We start from the raw sequence: 24,236 nt of genomic DNA, 5'->3' as shown, positions 1-24,236 counted from the left end.
CATTTTATTTCTGGATTATTATAACATAGTTCTTCCTGCTTCCACACCGTTGTCCAATCTGTCTCTCTAGTTTTGGATATTCTGCTGTCCCTCTCTATCTGCCCAAAGTACACATAACCTCCAAAATCGACCAGCTGTTCTTTCTTCTAGTTGAAATACCTCCCTCAGCCCTAAATTCTAGTAGCCTGGCTTTAATCTCCCTTCTGAAAATAGCTGTGATTTATTGCTACACATCATTATACATACCTACATTATTCATTATACATGGGCTTCCCTGGTGGTTCAGATGGTAAAGAATCTGCCTGCAACGTAAGAGAGCCAGGTTTGATCCTTGGGTTGGAAAGATTCCTTGAAGAAGGAAATGGTTATCCACTCCGGTATTATTGCCTGGAGAATTCCATGGACAGAGGGGCCTGGCAGGCTATAGTCCATGGGATTGCAGAGAGTCGGACATGACTGAGTGAGTAACATATACATACATGATTATACAAAGACACCAGTCCTTACAATATCCTTGTGAGAAATCCAATCATCTCCCCATTTCATAGATGGGAAAACTGAGGCTCATCAATATTGAATTAACTTGCCAAGGCTGTACAACTTATTTGCTGTCTGACTTCTTTCTTCTACCTCCTGCCACCTCACCCCAGGTATTAAATAAAATGTTAGCTCCTAGAGAAGAGAGATCCTGCTGATATTTTCTTGCATCAGCCAACTCTCTATAAGCACTTTTTTTTTTTTTTGCTATTAGTAAGCATTCAACTATTTGTTTTAAAGTCCTGTTTTTCTGTACTGTTCTTTAATGGGAGAATACAGGGAAGTATAATTGGGTAGGAAAAAAAGCACCAAAGCATCCTGTGTTTCTAATGGAAGAAAGTACGTGGCAGCAGAGAGAAGGAAGCAGGTCAGCAAGCCTGCTGCGTGTACATGAATGTCTATCAATGTCCCATTTTTAAAGTTGAATTCAAACTTAAATCAATTTAATAAAATTAATAAGATGTTTAATTACTTAAAATTAAAAATTAAATAAAAATTTAAAATATTTACTTAATTCAAAATTAAATTTTAAAGTTAAATTCAAAATTAAAGCTGAATTCAAAGAAAATTGTGAAAATGTTCTCTTTCTTTATACTGATTGTCCCAGAACTCTGTAGATTTTTAAATAAATTTTTTGTCTCTGCGATATTACAATGCTCACTACAATAACCATTTTAGTATAGCCAATGCCTACCTACAAACACCAGTCTATGTCAACTGAAATTTGTGACCAGGGCATAAAAAAGGGACAAAAGTTATTAATAAATTACCGAAGGCACACTCTCCATATCTCCCTTTCAGAGACCTCTAGAAATGAAGAAAATGTCCCGGGACGGACTGGGCTGGTGAACTCGGCCAGTCCTTCTTCTCAGGGTTCCGTGGAGGTTGAGAAACCCTCTTCCAAGGCTGCTCTAGAACCTGGAGGGATGCAGGTGGTGTGGCAGCGGTCACCATCTTGTGGCAGACTTGGTCCTCGTCATCCTAAGACGTTGGTCGTCCTAACTAGCCCATTCTTTGCCTTCATGGCTAAAATAAAACTAAACATATGTATAATTTTCTAGTTGGAAGAAATCTGAGGGACCATTTAATTCAAGCCTTTTATTTTATACCAGCAGCAACCCAGAGAAGTGAAATGAATTATCAAAGGACACAGAGCTGTTATTTAAAACCATGAAACCCACAGGAAAGAGACTTTTCCTGTGTGTAACATGAATGTAACTGTTCTAGTTGGAGAGTCAGGGGATGTCAGTGTAACTATTTAGTCACTTAATGTATCAAGTCCAGCCAGATTGCTAGTGTGAAATGACTCCAGTAAATTTAAGCAAAAAGCAATGTTTTCTCGGTTTCCTTGAGCACCCAGATCAAAATGGCGATTAGAATGCCCACGGAGCCTGGGATAATAGATGCCCTCTTTCTCACCTCCACTTCGGTTCTTATTTCCTGGCAATCACACCCTCTCAAGCCTCCGCCGCCCCAGGGCCACATGTCACGAAATCTCCCCTCTCTGTGAACCAGCTCCATCCTCTCTGTAGCTCAGCCCACTATTTCTCCTTTCCCAAACAGGCTTTGAGCCCTTCCTCTGGGTTCGACCCCGCTTACTCTCTATCACCTCGTTGAAACCTCGCAAGAGGACTTGCCTGAGAGTCTAGTGGATAAGACTCTGAGCTCCCAATGCAGTTTGATCCCTAATCAGGGAACTAAGATCCCTCACATTGCAACTAAGTCCCCGTGACACAACTAGTGAGCCTGGAGGCCACAACTAAAGAAGCCTGCAATGAAGAGCCTCCGTGCTGCCAGGAAGACTCGGTGCAACCCCTGCAAAAGAAACCCCACAAGAACATGGCGATAGGGGTGCAAGAATAATGTGCGTGCTAAGTTGCTTCAGTCGGGTCTGACTCTTTGTGACCCTATGGACTGTAGCCCACCAGGCTCCTCTCTCCAGGCAAGAATACTGGAGTGGGTTGCCATTGTCTCCTCCAGGGAATCTTCCCAACCCAGGGATTGAACCCAGGGATTGAACCCACGTCTCCTGCAGCGCTGGCACTGCAGGCGGATTCTTTACCACTGGGCCACCCTGGTGTCACAAAAATGACAGCTGTCCTCATATTTAAATGAGGCTACACAGGCAGTCGGTGCAGAGCTGTGGGGAGAAACCACTTCTATCACTGCTGGGAAGCTCTGGGACCTTTAGCAAGTTAGACACACGAGCTGTTTCCCAAGATAAAATGCGAAAACAGTGGTGCTCCTGGTGGCTTCAGTACTGATTTGCCGGCTGTCCGGAGCCGCACAGGGAATGCTGTCAGTTCAGCAGGGGCTGTGGGTGTGGCAGGCAAGGAAGATCATGCCTCCTGGTTTCCAGCAACAGGATCAGCCTGCGTGAAGAGCAGGATTATTTGTGGAGCCGCCTCTGTGCTCTTCAGCTGTTTCCCTCCCCTTCTCTAACCGGGGTGGAGAAGGAAATGGCAGCCCACTCCAGTGTTCCTGCCTGGAGAATCCCAGGGCTAGGGGAGCCTGCTGGGCTGCCCTGTATGGTGTTGCACAGAGTTGGACACAACTGAAGTGACTTAGCAGCAGCAGCAGCAGCTCTAACCGGGGGAGTGGTCTCTTTAGAATCATACATCAGGGGTGTTTTCACTATGGGGCCAAAGCAGAAGTGTTGGCACATGACCCCTCTCTCTGTGGTGGGTAGATTATGCCAGGCAACCCAAGCGGGTGCAGGGGAGGGAGGCTGTGGCAGGGAGAGGGGAGAGCAGGTTGTCCCCAAGACTAGGAAGTGTGCAGAGAGGGCTGGGGAAGAGAGTGGCCACCCCCTCTCTTTCCCAGCATCAGACATCTGTGCCCCACTCATGTGGGACCTGGTGAAGCCGGGAGAATTTCAAAGGGCAAAAGCCACGCAATGTGTCGGGGGAGGTCCAGGCCCAGCCTGGCTGGAGACTTGAGACTTTCTCGGCACCAAAGCATCTGAGCCACAGCCCTCAGGTGACTTTGTGAGCTCGGAAAACCGGGATAATGAAGGCGATGGGAGGCCCTCACCGTAGTTTTCTGGGCCCCTCAGATTCTTTTCTGACTTAACAGAAGATTGAGACTTCCTCCCTCTTGGTGGGACGGAGGCTGGGAGGAGCCAGATTCAATGAGTGTGGTTTCCCCAGCACAGGGAACACCGGAGTCCTGGCCGAGGAAGCCAGCCTCCCCTGCTGTCCGCAGAGCAGAGGGTCTCACTTAGACTTCCTGAGGCCCCTTGAGCAACTTGGACCCCAAACGGACATGATGGGGCCGGACCTGCAGTCTCTGAATTGATGCTTTGCCCACGGAGCCATTCATTTCATTCGGACTGGCTGGAGTGGAGATGAGGCCTCTAACGGTCCACCTGCTACTCTCTCTCGAGCCCCCGCCCCACGTTGCCCTGCACTGTCCATGCTCGGAGTCTCTCTGGGACATCCTGCATTAATGTTTTTAATTAAAATTTTTATTGAAGTATAATTTATATATTGCAGTATAGTTGATTTTCTGCTGTACAACAAAGTGATTCAGTTGTATGTTCTCCAGGCAAGGATACCCTGCAGTGGGTTCCTATATATATATATACTCATAGACAGGCTTCCTAGATAGCTCAGTGGTAAAGAATCTGCCTGCCAAAGCAGAGACTAGGGTTTAATCCCTGGGTGGGGAATATCCCCTGGAGAAGGAAATGGCAACCCACTCCAGACTCTTGCCTGGAAAAATTCCGTAGACGGAGGAGCCTGGCAGGGTCCAAAGGGTCCATATTGTCCATAGGGCCGGGAGGAGTTGGATACAACTGAGGACACAGGCACGCATATACATATATGGGTGTATGTATGTATGTTCTTTTTCATATTCTTTTCTATTATGGCTTATTATAGGATATTGAGGGCTCCCCAAGTGGTGCTAGTGCTAAAGAACCTGCCCGCCAATGCAGGAGACGTGTAAGCTCTAGAAAGACCCTGAGTTCCCACAGAATGAAGCTCATAATTCCTTGATGGCATCCCACTTGTCGTTTGCCTAATAGCTACTTACGCAATATTGGGCTTCCTGGTGGCTCCAGTGTAAAGAATCTGCCTGCACCGCAGGACACCCAGGTTTGGTCCCTGGGGCGTGAAGATTCCCTGGAGAAGGCACTGGCTGCCCGCTCCAGTACTGGTGTCTGGAGAATTCCACGGACAGAGGAGCCTGGCCGGCTAGAGTCGGACATGACTAAGTGACTAACACTGCACTTCTTGTGTATGTGAGTCATGTCATTTTTTGCTTATTCTCTTTTTTTAATGTATATACAGTAAAATGCACTTTTTGGTGCTCAGTCTGTGGGTTTAAACCAGCTCCTATGGTTGTGTAACTATGACCATGATTCGTTTAGGTTCACATATTTCCACCCCTCAGAAGGTTCTCTGATGCGGCCCTTTGGAGTCACTTCTCCCCACAGCCCCAGCCTCTGGCACCAACTGACCTATTCCTCTTCTATAATTGTGCCTTTTTCAGGATATTATATAAATAGAATCATACACTCTGCAGCCTTGTGAGTCTCCTCCATTTTGCTGTATCTATTGCTCTGGATTCGTGTCTGAGCCGTCTTTGTTTTTGCCTATAAATGTGTGGAGATGTGAGTTTGATCCCTGTGTTGGAAAGGTCCCCTGGAGGAGGGCATGGCAACCCACTCCAGTGTCCTTGCCTGGAGAATCCCATGGACAGAGGAGCCTGGTGGGCTGCAGTCCACGGGGTCACAAAGAGTTGGACACGACTGAGTGTGCACACACACACAAGCACAAAGTGCCTAACACAAAGGAGGCGTTCACATACCCATGTTCATGACACTTATAGTGAGTCCAAAGTCCTTTCAGAAGCCTGACTCTATTAACAAACTCCCAGGTGGGCCAGGTCCTCTAAGAGGCTTGGTGGTGATTTTTCAACTCAGTGTTTCCCTGACTTGCCTTGTCACAAGCATCTCCTGTCTCCTGGGTGTGTAATAAAACTACAGGTTTCCAGAACTCCCTCTTGTACAGTCCGATTTCACAGGTCTGGAAAGAAACCCGGGGTATCTGTATCAGTGCTTCTCAAACTATGCTCATGTCAGAACCACCCCAGCCACAAATCACTCAGTTCCACCCCAGAGCTGCTTTTCCAGTGGGTCTGGAGTGGGGTCCAGGAGCCTACACTACCCGCAGGCTCCCAGGCGATGCTCTGGGAACCCCACATTGAGAACCACGGATCCACGGCTCTGCACTGTTATCCAGGGTCTTGGGTGATTCTTGTTTGCATGCGCCTGGGTGAATCCCAGCTTCAGTGCAATTGATGGGAAGGGAGTATGCTATGTGGGACTTCTTGGTCCCAAACATTGCACTCTGGCCACGGCCTCAATCCCATTTCACCCGGGAAATCTTCTTCAGCCTATGTTGACTCAGAAGCAGAGATCTCTGAGGTTTGTTTGATTGGATCATTCTCCCCTAGGCAAGGGGCTCCTGCTGAGGATTCCAAAGGAAGCTGTGTGCAAAACCAGTCCCAGCTCTTTCCAGATCTTCACACCGGCTTGAGCAATGTTGACGTGGAAACTGTACCTGAGGATGCGTATGTGACCTTAGGGGAAAACCAATGCGATTAAGGCTGGATTTGGACTCCAAGGGACAGTTCCTGGGGACGCTGAGGATTATCAGTAACAGCTGTTGTCCTGCCCATTCGAGGAGAAACTGAAGGGAGAAGAATGAACTTGTTTAAAGGATGTGTCTGTGCAGCTCTGGGAGGGGAAACTGTTCCATCAAGCCTCAAGGAAAATGTGTTCCTAGGTAAGTGGATGCTTTTCTGGTTCAAATAGACAAGGTGCTGATGGGCAAGACATTTTAAGATCAAAGGAGGAGAAGGATGAAGTGTATGGTTTTGGCCCTGATCTGCAGGACCTGGTACTCACCCTGCCTCCTCCATAGACATCTGTGTTTGGTCTGCCTCTGTGGGGACAAGACCACCTGCCAACAACAGAGTCTCCTAGGGTGTTGTTTATGTAAAGGCTTGCTGTCATTCAGAAGGGCCCTGAGTCCCCTCAGCTGAGAAGATACTTTTACAGCTGCTTGTTCATCATCTTCTAATGTGTCTGGAAATCTGTAGGAATGGTCCTTGGTGGTGCAGGGGTTTTGACTTTTACTTTCTTATGGAGAACAAACCTAGCAGAGAAAGGCATTGTCTTATGGACTCTTAGGACAATTCTAAGAAAGACCATACTCTGCAGCCCCTGTGCAGAGTATGAAAGACCACAATTCTATATAGACCATACTCTGCACCCCCTGTGTCTGGTCAGTGTAAGGGATGGTGAAGCTGATGATTTAAAGAAAGGATGGTAGTAGATGACACGTGATGAGTTGGTTGTTTGGATTACCTCCTTAGTCTCCTGATTTCATAGCTAATTCCACTAAATGTTTACATTTCATTTTTACCTTTTAAAGCCAGCCTATTCAAATGAAGAACTGTTGTTGCTTTGCATTGCTCTTTAGATCACAGTATTAAAAGAACTTTTATGTGCATAGAACTATAAAAACAAGCAGCTATATTAAAAAAAATGCCTGCTAGCCCTGAATCTTTATTCAGAAAGCTTTTCATCTGTCTTACTTGCTATTCCTCACTTTATTTTCGTCTGTGAACTTCTTTGACAGTCAACTTTTAATTCTTTCTGCTGATGGGCATTCATGGTGTAAACAAATATATTTCCTCTATAAATGTTATTTTTGCCTGAATATTTCATTCTACTCCTGAGCCAGTTTTTTTTGTGTGTGTTTCTTCACTATACTTGCTGCTGCTGCTAAGTCGCTTCAGTCGTGTCCGACTCTGTGCGACCCCATAGACAGCAGCCTGCCAGGCTCCTCTGTCCCTGGGATTCTCCAGGCAGGAATACTGGAGTGGGTTGCCATTTCCTTCTCCAATGCATGAAAGTAAAAAGTGAAAGTGAAGTCGCTCAGTCGTGCCCGACTCTTAGCGACCCCATGGACTGGAGCCTACCAGGCTCCTCCATCCATGGGATTTTCCAGGCAAGAGTACTGGAGTGGGTTGCCATTAGCAAGGCATAAAATGGATGGGCTTGGGTATAACTTTTTTTGCTCATCTTCTCTGTGAAAAGGAGTGAACTATCTAAAACTTGTCAATAGCAGAAAAGACAGGAGCTATCAAAGCATTGCAGATTTAACAGTCTCCCTAAATAATTGATGGTTGGCAGAAGATTTGTAGCATTTAACTCTGTAATTTGCAATTAGAGAGATAAGATGCTAAACCAAGCCACCATATGCCAGGCTGCCTGCCCATATTGGAACATCGGGAGTCTCACTTCAGCTATAATATATTACAGCTCACATTGTCCTTGGATATCAGGCAGTTTGTAAGGAGTTCACGTTAGGATTCAAACATTTTCTGGTCTTATTTCTTTGATGTAATTAGCATAGCCTCTCTTTAAAAAGAGGCATTCTTACAAAAAAATTACAAGAAGAGAGTTAAAAAAAAAGGGTTTAGAAATGAAGCACTTCCTATAGTCTGGCACATCTTTTTTTTCTTTTTTCTTGCAGTTTCCTTTTTTCACATTTAAACTTTAATTTAGTTGGGTTTTTTTTTTTTTATTTTAGTTAACAAGTTGCTCTAACTATATATACTGGTCATTCCCACATTGATTTTTTTATATGCTATTTTAAAGAGATATTCTTTTTTTAAAAAAATGAAGTATAATTGATTTACAGTGTTGTGTTAGTTTCGGGTATTCAGCAGAGTGATTCAGATGTGTATATGTATTCTTATTCAGATTATTTTCCCTTATAGGTTATTACAAAAAGTTGAGTACAATTCCCTGTGCTATTGTAGTAGGTCCTTGTTGGGCATCTATTTTCTGTGTAGTAGTGTGGCACATCTTTTTTTGATCTTGAGCACCTGCAATCTGGGAAGGGGGCACCAAAGGTATTCCAGGGATAAAGGCAGTGTGGGATTCAGTCAGGTCAGGCACAGTCAGAAAGACATCACCTCCTTTTCCTAAATAGCATCTGGATTGAAGCTGCTGTTCCTTGGGACGCGGGAGAGGGCAGGATGGGGGTGCCCGCCGCCCTCACAGGCTGGGCCTGTGCCGCCCTCTGCCTGGTGCCCGGCTCCTCCGCCTTTTCCCAAGGGGCTGGCGCGGTGGCCTGTGCGGACATGCGACCCAAGCACGTTCCAGCCCGGACTCAGAGCCCCGGGACCCACCACGTCACCGTCCTCACCGGCAGCTCTTCCTACTCACCGGGTGCCACGGTTTCAGGTAGGTGTGGGAGAGGCTTTGAGAGACCCCCCCCGACTCCCACCAGGAGCCCCAAGGTCCTAGTGACAAATTCCAAGTTGTGTTTGTCCAAGGCAGGAGTTTCCTGGGCTATACTTTGGTTTAATCCTAAAAAGAAATTATGTACCCAAGAAAGCATGAAATATTTATCGTCTTTTTTTTTTTTTTAGTTTATTTTTTACTGAAGTATGGTTGATTTACAATGTGATATTAATTTATGCTGTACAGGAAAGTGACTCAGGTCTATGTGTATACACATTCTTTTTAATATTCTTTTCCATTATGGTTTATCTCGGGCTACTGAATACAGTTCCCTGTGCTATATGGCAGGACCTGGTTGTTTACCCATTCTGTATGTACTAGCTTGCATCTGCCAACCCCCAACTCCTAGCCCATCCCTCACCTACCCGCCCTCCCTTGGCAACCACAAGTCTGATCTCTATGTCTGTGAGTCTGTTTGACAGTTTCATTTGTGCCCTTTTAGATTCTGCATATAAGTGATATCATGTGGTATTTGTCTTTCTCTTTCTGACTTACTGCTGGAGAAGGGATAGGCTACCCACTCTGGTATTTTGGGGCTTCCCTTGTGGCTCAGCTGGTAAAGAATCCGCCTGTAATGTGGGAGACCTGGGCTCCATCTCTGGGTTGGGAAGATCCCCTGGAGAAGGGAAAGGCTACCCACTCCAGTATTCTGGCCTGGAGAATTCCATGGACTGTATAAATCATGGGGTCTCAAAGAGTCGGACATGACTGAGCAACTTTCACTTTCACTTATTCAGTATGATGGTCTCTCACTTCAGTCAGTTCAGTCGCTCAGTTGCGTCTGACTCTTCGTGACCCCATGAATCGCACCATGCCAGGCCTCCCTGTCCATCACTAACTCCCGGAGCTCACTCAAACTCACGTCCATCGAGTCGGTGATGCCATCCAGCCATCGCATCCTCTGTCGTCCCCTTCTCCTCCTGCCCCCAATCCCTCCCAGCATCAGAGTCTTTTCCAATGAGTCAACTCTTCGCATGAGGTGACCAAAGTACTGGAGTTTCAGCTTCAGCATCATTCCTTCCAAAGAAATCCCAGGGTTGATCTCTAGTTGCAGCCATAAATCATGATATACTTGCATCATTAAAATCACATAACTAATCTTATACTGATATTAAACTTCATAGCAGAAGAGGGTACAAATGGCCTTATAAAATTTTTTTGTGTTTATTGTAAGATATAAATATAGTTACCCTGAACAAATGCCCCATATCAAATATGTATGAGAAACAGACTTTTTTCCTCCTTATTTAAAACTAAAGTTATTTGAGGGGTGAAAAGAGCATTTCTTACTATTTTAGTTCAGGTGCCTAGAAAAGCAGAGTGAGAACTTGTGTACAGGTGGTTTATTTGGGAAACGACCCAAGAAGCATTGATGAAAAAGAGAGAATAGGGTGATAGGGAAGAAAGAAACACTAATACGGGGTGTGAAATAGAGTGGGTTACCGCTGTGGGAAACACACTGGAATCCAACTCCAGTGATGGCCCTTTGAGAAACCACATGATACCCAGTTCTGAATCATCCCTCAGGAGGATGGAGGAAGGGTAGTCAGTGATTAAGGATCGTCCCCCAGGGGTACCCTTTCCACCATCCACCACATCCCCTCCCAACGCACAGACACACACTTCAGAATCACTCCTGCCTACCTTGGGCCAAGCTCCCAAGGTGCCAGCTGAAAGAAAGCAGCAAAGAAAGTCACTGATGTTGAAGATGGTAGCTCAGTGTAGACAGGATACTGTTTAGCCTCAGGGAACTCAAGCATATCAGCGCTGTTGGCTCCACTCTCTTTAGATGGGAATTAGAGGTGATAAATGGAAATAAAATGGATTCTCTCTCTATGGTTTTATCCAATCACGTTCTATTGGTTAGTGTGGGGATTAAAAAAAGCACATAAAATATTATCAAGGTACTCCCTCAAAGAGTTGCATGGTTTACAGTCCTAGCACTTCTGAATGAGTGTCCTGGTTTTTCTGTTGTGCTATCAATACTGGTTATACTTACACATTTTGAAACTTGTTAATAAGATAGGTATAAAGTAGTGTCTCATTTATAATTGTTTTAACCATTGTGATGGAGCCTGTTTTATTTTCTGTCTCTGTTTGTTGGTAATTTTCAGTTTGGTGATCTCTTTTGTTAATTCACTATAACTCTTTGTATATTTGCCTATTGTATCTTGCAGATATCCTTCTCAGTTTATCTCTTGTGTTCTGATTTCTTCTATGTTGAGAATATCATTTTTTTTTCCATTATGGCTACTGAGGTTTGCTCAGAGAGACACTCCTAACTCCAATAGTAAAAGCAAAAACCAAAAAAAGCAGTAAAAAGCCAAACCATTGTGTCTAGTTCTTTTGTGTTTCGTTTTTACATGTCTTTGTTCCAAACAGAATTTATTTGGGGTGTGAAATAGCACTTCAACTTTTTCCCCCCCTAATGAATTGTTTACTTTCTGGGGACTGGACTGGTCCTAAGCTTTTTGTTTTGAAAAATACTCCTATAAAGTCACCTAGTGCTGCTCCTTCCAGGATGTTGACCTCGATGGACATTTTCTGTTGCAGTGGCCGTGAGGAGCAGCCGTGATTTCATGGGCTTCCTACTCCAGGCCCGAAGAGTGTCTGATGATCAGATAGCTGGCTCTTTTGTCTTCATTCCTCCTCATGCCAAACCGATAACTTGCTTTGAAGAGGCTGACACAGTCACCCACGCGGACAAGTCCCGGAAGAGAAACCTGTCATTCAAGTGGCGGGCCCCTGCCCAGCCCGTGGGGAACATCAGGTTCTTGTAAGAGAGTTAAGTTCTGGGTCTTGGTAACTGAATTTCCACTATGAAGGGAGGGGATTTCACACACTTCCTTGGTTCCTGCCTCCCCACTCCCCTTCCTTGCACCTTATAATAAGGACAGGGTCACTGGGACTGCCCTTACTAGAGAGTCTATATAGGTGATGAGTTTTTAAAAAAATTGCCCGCAACTCCATTCTGTGTGATTATCCGTGGTCTAGGAGTATGTGATGTCCCTTGTCCCTGGGCACAGATGTACCTTGGCCAATCTCTCTAGAAAATTCTCACTAGGAGGCAAAAGAGCTGCAGGTGGCCATGTACAGAGAGAGTCCAGAGACAGAGGTAGGCAGACAGTGGACGCCTGCTGGGCCCGGGAGAGCTGCTGACAGCTCTGTGCCTCAGCTTCTTGTCCACCACGTGGGCGCGATCACGACAACGCCCGCCTCGTGGGGTTGTGTAAGGTCGAAGAGCCAATGTGTGCCAAGTGCGTGAACCAGTTCCTGGCAACCATCAGCTTTATACAAACAGCATCATTCCTCAAAGCAAGATACTGGCGTTGTCCTTCTTTTCAAACATTCACAGGTCCCAAGAAAGTGAATTTGTTTGATTTGGTTTGGTTTTTAGGGGAGGGTGTGTGGCTCCGTGGTAAAGAATCGCTGCCAATGCCGGAGACACAGGTTCGACCCTTGGGTTGGGTAGATTCCTTGGGGGAGGAAATGGCGACCCACTCCAGCATTCTTGCCCAGAAAATCCCATGGACAGAGGAGCCTGACGGGCTGCAGTCCATGGGGCCGCAGTCCACAGTCAGACACGACAGAGCACACCCCGGTGGTGCTGGTCGTCGTCCTCCTTGGGTTCTTTCCCCTACACCCTCATGTGCAGAAGAGGAGGACGTGCCGGAGGGTGGGGGCATCCAGACCCCAGGCTTCCCCTGCAGGCTGTCCCCTCGGCACTAGGGAATGTGAGTGATGAGATGTGTGGCCCCCACCCCTCAGGGCCCCTTTTCCATCTGTTCCTGGTGCCGTAACACAGTGAGCAGGACAAACAAGGAGGAAAACACACGTGCCCTGATGACTCTGATCACCTGGAAAGGCAAGACCCACCTGACTGTTGGTGTGACTGGCCCCTGCCAGGACTTTGGTTCCAGTTCAAGGTTGTGTATGAAACCCTTGAAAGTGAAAGTGAAAGTCAAGTCGCTCAGTCGTGTCCGACTCTTTGTGACCCCGTGGACTGTAGCCCTCCAGGCTCCTCCGTCCACAGGATTCTCCAGGCAAGAATACTGGAGTGGGTTGCCATTTCCTTCTCCAGGGGATCTTCCCGACCCAGGGATCAGACCCAGGTCTTCCGCATTGCAGGCAGACACTTTAACCTCTGAGCCACCAACGGTCTGTACAATTACTTTTATTTCTCAAACCCTTTCCATTTCTAGTTTTTAATTTTTTTTTTTTGCTTTTCATATATTACTTAATTTTTTAAATTAATTTTTATTGGTGTATAGTTGCTTTACAATGTTGTGTTATTTTCTGCTGTATAGGAAACCGAATCAGCTATGTATATGTATGTATGTATGTATGTATACATATGTATACAAAATATACATATGTATATTTTGGATTTCCGGCTCTTTTTCAGATTTTCTTCCCATTTAGGTGACCGCAGAGCATGTTCCTGTGCTATACAGTAGGCTCTCATTAGTTATCTATTTTATACACAGTACCAATAGTGTATCCATGTCAACCCCAATCTTCCTCTACTTCTAGTCTTCCCATAGGAGCTTCTCTGTGCAGCAGTGGAAGTAGATCAGAAGCCATGATCTCCACCGACAGGGAAAGGTGCTGCACCACTTATCAGATGCACCTCTGGGTCCCCACATGCCGTCACCCCAAGGTCCTTTCCCACCGTAACATCGACGTGTTGATGACCCTTCTACCTGCCCACTCTCTGGGTGACTTCAGCTAAACTCATCACATTTTTATGATTGTCTTCTGAATACTTACAGTGAGAAAAATGGTACTTGCCCATAATCCCTGCTTTGGTGACATTTTTGGTGAATAAGATCAAGTCTGTACAGATGGTTTTTACTGAAGAGAGGCATTATGTATTCAAAATATTGTTTAGACTATGAATGATTTATCTCTCATTTTCAATTACAACTCCAATAGGATTATACCATTGTACAACAGAATTATAAAATTTTCAGTGAGCAGTGTAATTCAATTCACGACACACCAATAATGGTGAATGAGCACAGTTGAAGATGAAGCCTTTGGAGTGTGGACAATTCTCAGTCAGTTCAGTTCAGTCGCTCAGTCATGTCCCAACTCTTTGCGACCCCATGGACTGCACCACGCCGGGCTTCCCTGTCCATCACCAACTCCCAGAGCTTGCTCAAACTCATGGCCATCGAGTCCATGATGCCATCCAACCATCTCATCATCCTCTGTCGTCCCCTTCTCTTCCTGCCTTCAATCTTTCCCAGCATCAGGGTCTTTTCCAGTGAGTCAGTTCTTTGCATCAGGTGGCCACAGTATTGGAGTTTCAGCTTCAATATCAGTCCTTCCAATGAATATTCAGGACTGATTTCCTTTAGGATGGACTGGTTGGATCTCCTTGCGGTCCAAGGGACTCTCAAGAGTCTTCTCCAACACCACAGTTCAAAAGCATCAATTCTTTGGTGCTCAGCTTTCTTTATAGTGCAGCTCTCACATCCATACATGACCACTGGAAAAACCATAGCTTTGACTAGACAGACCTTTGTTGGCAAAGTAGTGTCTTTGCTTTTTAATATGCTGTCTAGGTTTGTCATAGCTTTTCTTCCAGGGAGCAAGCATTTTTTAATTTCAGTTCTAGACCAAAATTCTAGAAGTTCTGGAAGAGCAGTTCTAGAAGATACTTTTTAGTCAAAATGATTCTTAATGATTATATTTATTCAGGAGAGTAATTGATTTGTACCTGTTGTCTCCTATTTTAATTATTTGCTGCTGTTGAGCTTTTGTTTCTAAAAAGAATGAAGTCGCCCAAGGGAGTAACACGATCATGTACTTAACTTTTCGTTTGTTCTCTCCTTTCTATTAGGATGGCCCGAGGTCTGACTTAGGACCAGATCCTCTAATCACTCTGCTTTCTTTTTCTACAGTTTATCTGTAGTCCAGTCATATTTCGTTTACTGGGTGAAGATTGAATCATCTGTCGTGTCTCAACAGACAGACAGTAGAGCCCATTCGGACAGCCACTCTGGGCAGAGGCTGGAGGACATGGAAGGAACCATCCCAGGTACTGCTTCCTGCTGCACTCATCAGCCTGGTTGGCAGCGTTATTTTCACTGTGCCTTACTTGCACTTAAAAGTGACTCCTGCCAGTTTCCAGTTCCGAGGGCACAAGTTATAGACAGCTGTCTTGGGAGTGTCAGCAGTTCCTGGGGACATGATCACACAGCTGTGGGTCGGCATTGGGGGGATTGCTTGCAAGTTCAGGGTTCACTGCAATGAACACACTTTGTACCACTCAACCTCACAGATGAAGCTGGGCCCTGGAGTGCTTCACTTGAGCTGCAAAATCAAAAAATAGCCACACACCTCCTCTCACACCCCCTACCCGACCTAATCAATTTCCACAGTATTTTACCCATTTTCCCTGGACCCCTGAGACTAAATGGGGAGCACCAGAAATAATCCTTTCTTTTTCTTTTTTAAATAAAACCTCATCCAGTGTTGATCGTTACTTTCTGAGGTAGGTAGATGGCTCTTTGGAGCTTGGGTTGGAGAACAGAATCAGGCTCTTGTAATGGCAATGGATTTTTTTCCAGGCTCACCACGTGACTTTAGATTCGACTGGCCCATGAACTTCTGAAAAAACAAATAAAAATAGACCAAAAAAAAAAAAAAACCACCTAAGCAGCTAGAGAATGTCTGACCTACCTGAAGATTCCTGGTGAAATGGAACTTATTTTCATTATTTATTTCTAGTTAAGTGCTCTGAACAGGTGCCTTCATAAAGGCATCCAATCACTTGTACAGAAGATCTAACCTTTAAACCATTTGATCCCATCTTCCCATATTCTTTCTTTTATTCCAGGCTAACATGATAAGGCCAGCACATGATTTGAATCCCTGGCTCTGCTAGTCCAGCAGATCCAGGATCAGAGCCAACCCAAGGCCACTGTCTGCCTATGACCAAAACCCTTGTCTTCTCCCCACTGCCCTGCACAGCTCCTCCAACCTCTCCACCTAGATGCTCCTGAAAGCAGAGAAAAGCTCTCAAGGTCTGAGAGGGTGGCCTTAAGAAGACCCTGCAAACCCAACTTGGGTTTGAAGTCTCCTGTATCACGTTATCAATCACGCAAATGTTGCATTTCGATCTCAGGCATGGGTGGGGATCCCTGGTGGCTCAGATGGTCAAGAATCTGCCTGCAATGCAGGAGACCTGGGTTCAATCCCTGGGTCAGGAAGATCCTCTGGATAAGGGAATGGCTACCCACTCCAGTATTCTTACCTGGAGAATTCCATGGACAGAGGAGTTTGATGGGTTACAGTCCTTGGGGTCGCAGAGAGTCAGGCGTGACTGAGTGACTAACACGTTTGTTTGAAGATGAATAGGAGTGAAAGTGAGGCTTCAGGAAGACGGGTCCTGTTGATTCTGCAAAGTCTTTCTGATGGGTGATCCTGCTGGGCACCTTTTCCCCAAGGGCTGGCAGACTCCAGTCTGAGCAGCTGCAGGGTCAACACTTCATCAAGTTGCTCAAACTCCTCCCCTCTGCTCCTGCCTGTTATCCAACCCATTCCTCTACACAAACCCCAGTGCTTCCCAAAGGAAAAACGTGTGTGTGTGTGTGTGTGTGTGTGTGTGTGTGTGTGTGTACACACATATGCATTGGGAGAGGTGTCATCTAACAAACTGGAGTGAATTGCTTTAACTGTAAGAGGACTTCAGTAGGTAAATGGGAATGATGAGTTTTCCCATGGGAAGATAGCATATTGTATTTCTCAAACTTATTTTCCAACAGAGCTTGGGGACTCTTTAGGGTCCTATCTGACCCCACTGGGCATGACCTACCTTTATGTCTCCAGGTTTGCCTCCTGACATTTCCTTAAACAGAACTGCTCCTCGTGATGAACTGTTTACCTTCCAAGCGGCAGTTCAGATGTCTCCTTTGATCCTTTGTGAACCTTTCGCCCTTGCTTCTTGGTAGGCAAATGTAATTGCTTTCTTCAGCTCTGGTATTAAAGCTCCAATCACACTGTGATTTATAAGGTTGGACAGGCAGGAGTCTGTCCTCCTAGGTTTTGAGTTCAGAAGCCACAGTTAGCAACCTGCATTATCACTTCTGCATCCCCAGCTCCCGGAACAAGGCCCAGCACGCAGTGGGTCTGCAGGAAGCATCTGAATGCATTCAGAGTTCAGGCAGGAGTTAAAAGTGTCATGATTTTTGCTAAATTCTGTGTGTCTGGATACGCTTTATTTTTCACTTCAGTCTCCCTATTTTTGGGTAATAAAGGCATAAGAACAAAGTGTCACAGGTTTTTTGTGATCGTTGTTCAATCCAACCCAGTTAGAGCCCTGGCCAGAGAAACTCCTGCCAGCACTTGCTTTGTCAACAGCGTCGTGGTTGCCCTGCTGACCACGTGGTGAATGCGTAGTGCACTTTGCTTCTGAGCCAGGCCCTGTGCTCCACGCATCTACATCAGTGATTGCACTTTCCCCCGTCAGCAGTTCTACGTCCCACATACTACTATTGGTCTCATTTTGCAAAAGAAGAAACTGACACTCTGGAGGCCTTAGCCTGAATAGGGTATTCAGGAATTGGCAAAGAGCTGAACCCAGACGATGACTCCAAAACCTGTGCCTGGCTGTTTGCTGCCCCGTTTCCGATGCTCTGGGCCATCATGTCTGCTCATCACAGATGGGAGAGGAGACAGGGGAGAGCAGTGATCCCGCCTCTGCCCGTAGCAAGGGCTGGAGTCCCTGTCATCACGGGGGAAACTTTTAGCATTAATCCCACGGCAAGAAAGACCTAGAGCTTCAAAAGGCAATCTGGTTTTTGTAGGATCCCACCTTTTTTCTTAGCAAGAAGCAGTTTGGGGCAGAAGTAAGAAAACAGAGTGGCCACCGTGGTTTCTGTTTTCTCTGATTGGTGACTGTTAAGAACACACAAGCCCAGGGGCTTCCTGTGGTCTGGAGGCTAAGACTCCAGGCTCCCAATATTGGGGGTCTGGGTTTGATCCCTGGTCAGGGAACTAGATCCCACGTGCCACAACTAAGTGTTTGAATGTTGCAACTAAGGCCTGAAGCAGTCAAATAAATAAATGTTTTGTGGGTTTTTTTTTTAAAGGATGCACAAGCCCAGAAGGGCTAGGAGCTTACTCTTAAAAAAAAAAAAAAGAAAGAAAGAAAGAAAGAAAAGCTGGGTGCTTAGGCAGGGATTTCTATTGCTGCTTAGTCAGGGGTTTCTATTACTGAGCAGATGATCATTTTGTGAGTGCTAATTCGCTTCAGCCATGTCCAACTCTTTGTTACCCTGGACTGTAGCCCGCCAGTCTCCTCTGTCCACGGGATTCTCCAGGCAAGAACACTGGAGCTGATCGCCATGTCTTGCTCCAGGAGACCTTCTTGACCCAGGGATCGAACCCCCATCTCTTACGTCTCCTGCATCGGCAAGCGGGTTCTTTACCACTAAGACCACCTGGGACGCTCCAGACAATCTTTAGTTGATGCTTTTGAGTGGTTCACACTTGACAGTCTGTCCTCAGGCACCTCAAAGACTCGGGCATTCAGCCCATGGTCCTAGCTGCGTGCTAATCGACACAAGGATGATTTCTCCCTCTTTCTTTACAGTGTCTCTGGGCCTCCTCTTGGGCCCCAGTCTCCCCATCACTCTTCTTCAGCAGCGCACAGATGTCTCTGCTGCGGCTATAACTGGAGCTGGAGAAGAGGACAGCTTAGATCCTGTTCCTACCAGTGTTTGGGTGACAGAGTTCCTCGGGGCTGCAGAGACTCCATTCCAAGTGTCTTCACACACAGCTGCTGTAGTCAGTGATGGCCATCACCCCAGCAGGGACAGCAGCCCAACCCTGGAACCATCCCTGGATGTCCGGGGTCTGGAGAGACTTGTGGCCCTCAGGGACTTCTCCACAGAGAGCTTCGCTTCCGGCTTCAGCACCTGCCACAGGTGATTGATCAGCGGGTAGGCCGTTTGGGACAGGTGGTGGGGTGAAGCCAAACACGAGGGTGCCAAGGAAATGTAGCCTTCTTGCTCAGACAGAAGATCTCAACCGTATTTACCCTTAAGTGCATGAGAAGCACTCATTGTAGAAGGGCTGGGTAGGTAGATTATCTTGGGAAACTGTGCTGTTTTGGCTGAGGTCTCTGAGATGCTGCTGTAAATAAAATATAAATGTAGGTTACTTATTTATATACATAAAATTAGAAGTATATAATATATAAATATGGGAGAAGGCAATGGCACCCCACTCCAGTACTCTTGCCTGGAAAATCCCATGGATGGAGGAGCCTGGTAGGCTGCAGTCCATGGGGTCGCTGAGAGTCAGGCACGACTGAGCGACTTCACTTTCCCTTTTCACTTTCATTCATTGGGGAAGGAAATGGCAACCCACTCCAGTATTCTTGCCTGGAGAATCCCAGGGATGGAGGAGCCTGGTAGGATGCCATCTATGGGGTCACACAGAGTCGGACACGACTGAAGCGACTTAGCAGCAGCAATATACAAATATAAAGTATATAAGTCAATAAAAGGATTCAGTGGGTCTTTGTTGCCATCCTCACTCACCTCCCTCTCCATTCCCTCTCCAGCCCCCAACTGCAAACTCCAGTGTTTCCAAGAAATATAATGTTATCTGTATACACAACTGTCATAGGAAGCATAGCTTTTTGATTATCATACTAAGTGAATTAAGTCAGACAGAGGAAGACAAATATCATATGATATTGCTTATATGTGGAATCTAAAAAAAGTGATATAAACGAACTTATTTACAAAACAGAAACAAATTCACAGACTTAGAAAATGAATTTATGGTTACCAGGGGTAAGGGATGAGGAGAGGGACAGATTGGGATTTGGGGACTGACATGTACACACTGCTGTATTTAAAATAGATAGCCAATAAGGACCTATTGTATAGCACAGGGAACTCGACTCAATATTTTGTAATAAACTAAATGGGAAAAGAATTTGAAAAGGAATAGATAGATGTATAGCTGAATCACTTCGTTGCACATCTGAAACTAACACAACACTGTTGATAGACTCTGTTCTGTGCTGTGCTTAGTTGCTCAGTTGTGTCTAACTCTCTTGGACCCCATGGACTGTAGCCTGCCAGGCTCCTGGGGATTCTCCAGGCAAGAACACTGGAGTGGGTTGCCATGCTCTCTTCTGGGGGATCTTCCCAACCCAGAGATAGAACCCAGGTGTCCCACATTGCAGGTGGATTCTTTACCATCTGAGCCACCAGGAATCCTGGAGCGGGTAGCCTATCCCTTCTCCAGAGGATCTTCCCGACCCAGGAACTGAACCAGAGTCTCCTGCATTGCAGGCAGATTCTTTACCAGCTGAGCCACAAGGGAAGCCCAAGAATACTGGAGTGGGTAGCCTATCCCTTCTCCACCAGATCTTCCCAACCCAGGAATCGAACTGGGGTCTCCTGCATTGCAGGCAGATCCTTTACCAGCTGAGCTACCAGGGAAGCCTATTAATGGACTCTCAGTTCAGTTCAGTCGCTCAGTCGTGTCCGACTCTTTGCGACCCCATGAATCGCAGCACGCCAGGCCTCCCTGTCCATCATCAACTTCCGGAGTTCACTCAGACTCACGCCCATCGAGTCGGTGATGCCATCCAGCCATCTCATCCTCTGTCGTCCCCTTCTTCTCCTGCCCCCAATTGCTCCCAGCATCAGTCTTTTCCAATGTGTCAACTCCTCGCATGAGGTGGCCAAAGTACTGGAGTTTCAGCTTCAGCATCATTCCCTCCAAAGAAATCCCAGGGCTGATCTCCTTCAGAATGGACTGGTTGGATCTCCTTGCAGTTCAAGGGACTCCCAAGAGTCTTCTCCAACACCACAGTTCAATAATGGACTCTACTCCAATACAAAATAAAAATTAAAATAAACAATTAAGTAAATTTCTAAAGGAAAAAACAATAAAACATTGAGGCAAAGTAGGTAGGCAGGAAGAGAGATAAAATAAGATTAGTCATGAAGCGATAATTTTTGAACGTGGGTGGTATGTATCTGGGGGTTCATTGTATTATTCTACATTTTTGTTCTGAAGATTTTTATGATAAAAGGTAAGGAAAAAACCCAAATACTTACTGACTCCTTCTCGGCTCTTTTTCTCTTCCTTTTAGGACTCAGAATGATCCAAGCTTTGATTCACTAGAAACTTGTCTGCCCTCAGATAGGGATGAACAGGTAACAGCCACGTTGTACACAGGCAGTGAGTATGATACTTTTGATCCCAGAGAGGGAGGTTCCACACTGGCTGATCATAGCTATTAGACTAGTAACCAAGATCAGTGAGAAGGAGGCCAGGGTGTGATATATACACAGCATTTTTTTTCCTCAATCAATACCAGCCTTTCCATTATCCACAGTGTCTCTGAAGTTATTGGCAATTACAGAAACTGGTGGTTTTCATGATGTGTTTTCCCACTTAGCTTAGGTTAATAATTCCTCTCTCCTCTTCTCCCACCGTCTCCTTTATAACATTGGCCTCAAAATACCATGTATGGTCCCAGAGGTTAGATCAATGGGCAGTATAAAACATACATGCTCAATGATTTACTATTCCTTTGAAGTCTTAAAAGGAACACAGAATAAAACATGGTATAATATCCTTACTCAAGTTTATAGGAACCTACAGCAAGCTTCAATGGTCCCTTTTGCAGGGATCTTAGCATCAAAAGACACACTCAGAGCTTTCAGCCATTGGAGATGATGGTCACTCATATTGTCCTGGACCCTCTAATAGGACCCTGTGTTTATTCTTGTAACTGGCCTCCATGCTGTCTTGTGGGGGTTTCCATTAGTCTCCTTGTGCCCGTCAATAACAAGTGCATATTTATCTGCTTGGGTGTTTTCTTCTGAGCTCTTTAAAGAGCAGGCATGAGGCTGGGTTTTCAGCTGCTGCCTGGAGTTCTTTAAGGAACTTGGGATAGTTGCGAAGTTCAATAGCTGCTTAGGGGGAAGACTAGCTCCTTTGATTTTTCTTTTTCCCTTTGCTTTTCTAGGACAAGATGAAGGCCTCTAATAGGACAGTGATGAGGCCTCCTTTGTACACTGTCCATCTCCACCATCCTCACCTCTGGTCCGCCGGGGCACTCACTGGACATGGGGCCGGGGCAGCCCACCCAACTCCTGCCCTCCACACCTCTGCCACCTCCAGGCCCACCACCACTGATGGCCAGTTAGAGGCATCAAGACCCTCTGCCAGCTTCCTGCCTCGGTCAAAGCACAAGGAGCGCAGAGTGGAGGAGGGCAGTGCAGTGGCTGGGGTGGGAGACCCCAGGAAGACCAACCCAAGACCTGAGCTCAGGCAGGATGGAGCCAGGGCCCCGTGGGGGATCCACCTTAGGACTCCGCAGCTGGGCATCCTGCTCTGCCTCTTGGCCGTGCTGGGCATGGCCGTGGCTGTTGGCCTTCGTTACCTGTACACCCAGTATTGCCGCAGGCAGATGGAAGTGTCCTTTTGTGAGCCTGCTGGGGATGCAGTTGCCCCGGGTGACAATGGCGAGATCGTGTACATCCGGAGAATTGGAGACAACAGTTTTGTTTTGGTCGAAGGGGAACGCAACTGGATTGCTCCCTCTGTGAGCAGCAAGAAAACAGTCCTCTGAGAAAATCGTGGTCCCAGACTCTCTCACCCTGTAGAGCGATTCACTGTGCACCCACCCCCCACCCCTGTCAGGGAGCAGTTAGTAGAGGAAGCAGCACTAGGGCAGTTGTATCAACAGAGGGAGTTCTTCCCCAGCTTTGTTGTCTTAACATCTGTAATTTAGCTGCCTTTTCTTTAGTTCTCGCAATTAGACGTTCTGTTTGAAGACTTAAACCCAACACAATGAATATTGTATAACCTGCTCATTAACTAGACTCCCGTGGCTGCTGAGCTTCCTCCGTTGCCTTAAGGAACCCGCAGAAATAGAACTTCTGTCCCTCCTCAGCACTGTCAGCCTCATCACCTCTAACTCTTTGAAAAAAGTAGTAAGGGTGGAGTTTTGTCTCTTTCAGCCCTCCCTTTGCCTCGCCAAGCCACCCCCCAGAGAAGTCTTGTTTTTCCAAACTAGAGTACAAAGTTGGCTCTGATGTCGTCGACTGGGTGAGCGCAAAGGTATTTTGCCTTCCAGGAAACTCAGACGTGGCAAATCTGCCGTGGAAATTGGTCAAAGGCAAGGAAGATTTTAGAGAGTTTGATTGCCACGTCTGTGGGGAAATATACATGCAGCACGAAGCCTTCAACCCGAGAGAGGGGTAAGCAAACCTCCTCTTCAGGTGTAAATGGATCTGAGATCTCTCATCCATTTACACTTGATGAGAGAGTAAGTATCCCACCAACTAGCAGACTTCTTGCCTTTGCCAAAGGTCAGGCTGAAAAATAAATGATAATACCAGCGCAGTTTTAAGAGCCTTTATCTGTCTAAGAAAGCATGATGGACGGAGACCATTGTGACTTTATGAAGATCACTCTGATGTAGCAAGAGTTCCATAGATACCAAATGGGTTCGAATATAACTCTTGAATATGGTCACCTAATCTAACACATGAGAATTAGCTGTCTTTTCAGAGGTAAACCTACTACAGAGTCAAGGTCCATTTTAATGTGGGAACAAAAGCACTATAAATTTGGAAATGATATTTCCTGATTGAGTAGCTAAGTTGTGTAGGTTGTGCCAAGAACTGTACATATATTTTCACATTGAGCTCCTACAATAACTTCATGAGGAAGAAGTTCAGTAATTTGCTAAAGAGAAAGAGACATCTTGACATTGCAATTTAATAACAAAAACATTAAAAAAAAAATCAGGTGTGTAGGAAAGGGCTGCTTCTGTGTTTCCAGCCTGTTAGCTCACTGGGCATCAGCTCCAAGACTCCGTCCTCCCAGATTCTAGCGTAGGCACATCTGTCCCTTGGCTTCAGGCAAGTACCTCAACGGGCACACGGAGACCTAGGGCCATGTGAGTGTGCTTAGTCGCTCAGTCCTGTCTGACTCTTTGTGACCCCATGGACTGCAGCTGGCCAGGCTCCTCTGTGCATGGGATTCTCCGGGCCAGAACAGTAGGGTGGGTAGCCATTCCCTTCTCCAGAAGATCTTCCCAACCCAGAAGCTGAACCCTTGTCTCCTGCATTTCAGGCAGATTTGGTACTGTCGGAGCCACCAGGGAAGAGGCCTAGATGGTCGTGTTCATAAATGGAGATGTTCTAGAAATGCTGGAGAGAGACACCCATGGGGACCACAGAAATCCACCCCACATACCCCACCCTCCCCAGGGATGCCCTCTCCCCAAGATTCAGATGAGACATCTCATTAGCAGAGAGCTCCCATCTCACTAGTGGGGAGCTCCCATCTCACTAGTGGGGAGCTCCCATCTCACTAG

General features: G+C 46.2%; 1 protein-coding gene across 1 annotated transcript; it reads left to right on the top strand.

Annotated features, from left to right (window-relative positions):
• The first annotated feature begins 8,348 nt into the window (after positions 1-8,348).
• On the top strand, positions 8,349-22,856 carry REELD1 (reeler domain containing 1). The gene is made up of 6 exons (XM_040250423.1): positions 8,349-8,803; positions 11,417-11,639; positions 14,773-14,909; positions 18,468-18,801; positions 20,994-21,057; positions 21,876-22,856. Exons 1-6 carry the CDS (start codon positions 8,596-8,598, stop codon positions 22,479-22,481), a joined length of 1,572 nt encoding a protein of 523 aa, XP_040106357.1. The 5' UTR covers positions 8,349-8,595; the 3' UTR covers positions 22,482-22,856.
• Positions 22,857-24,236: the final 1,380 nt, after the last annotated feature.

This window comes from Oryx dammah, unplaced genomic scaffold, assembly GCF_014754425.2.
Source record: "Oryx dammah isolate SB20612 unplaced genomic scaffold, SCBI_Odam_1.1 HiC_scaffold_12, whole genome shotgun sequence".
Lineage (NCBI taxonomy): Eukaryota > Metazoa > Chordata > Mammalia > Artiodactyla > Bovidae > Oryx > Oryx dammah.
This window is presented reverse-complemented; position numbering and strand designations above follow the sequence as displayed.

Excerpts from the sequence above, each read along its gene's own strand:
- REELD1 (XM_040250423.1), top strand. The coding sequence starts at position 8,596 with ATGGGGGTGCCCGCCGCCCTCACAGGCTGGGCCTGTGCCGCCCTCTGC. Across the intron at positions 8,804-11,416 it reads ACCGGGTGCCACGGTTTCAG|TGGCCGTGAGGAGCAGCCGT; the intron begins GTAGGTGTGGGA and ends TTTCTGTTGCAG. Across the intron at positions 14,910-18,467 it reads CATGGAAGGAACCATCCCAG|TGTCTCTGGGCCTCCTCTTG; the intron begins GTACTGCTTCCT and ends CTTTCTTTACAG.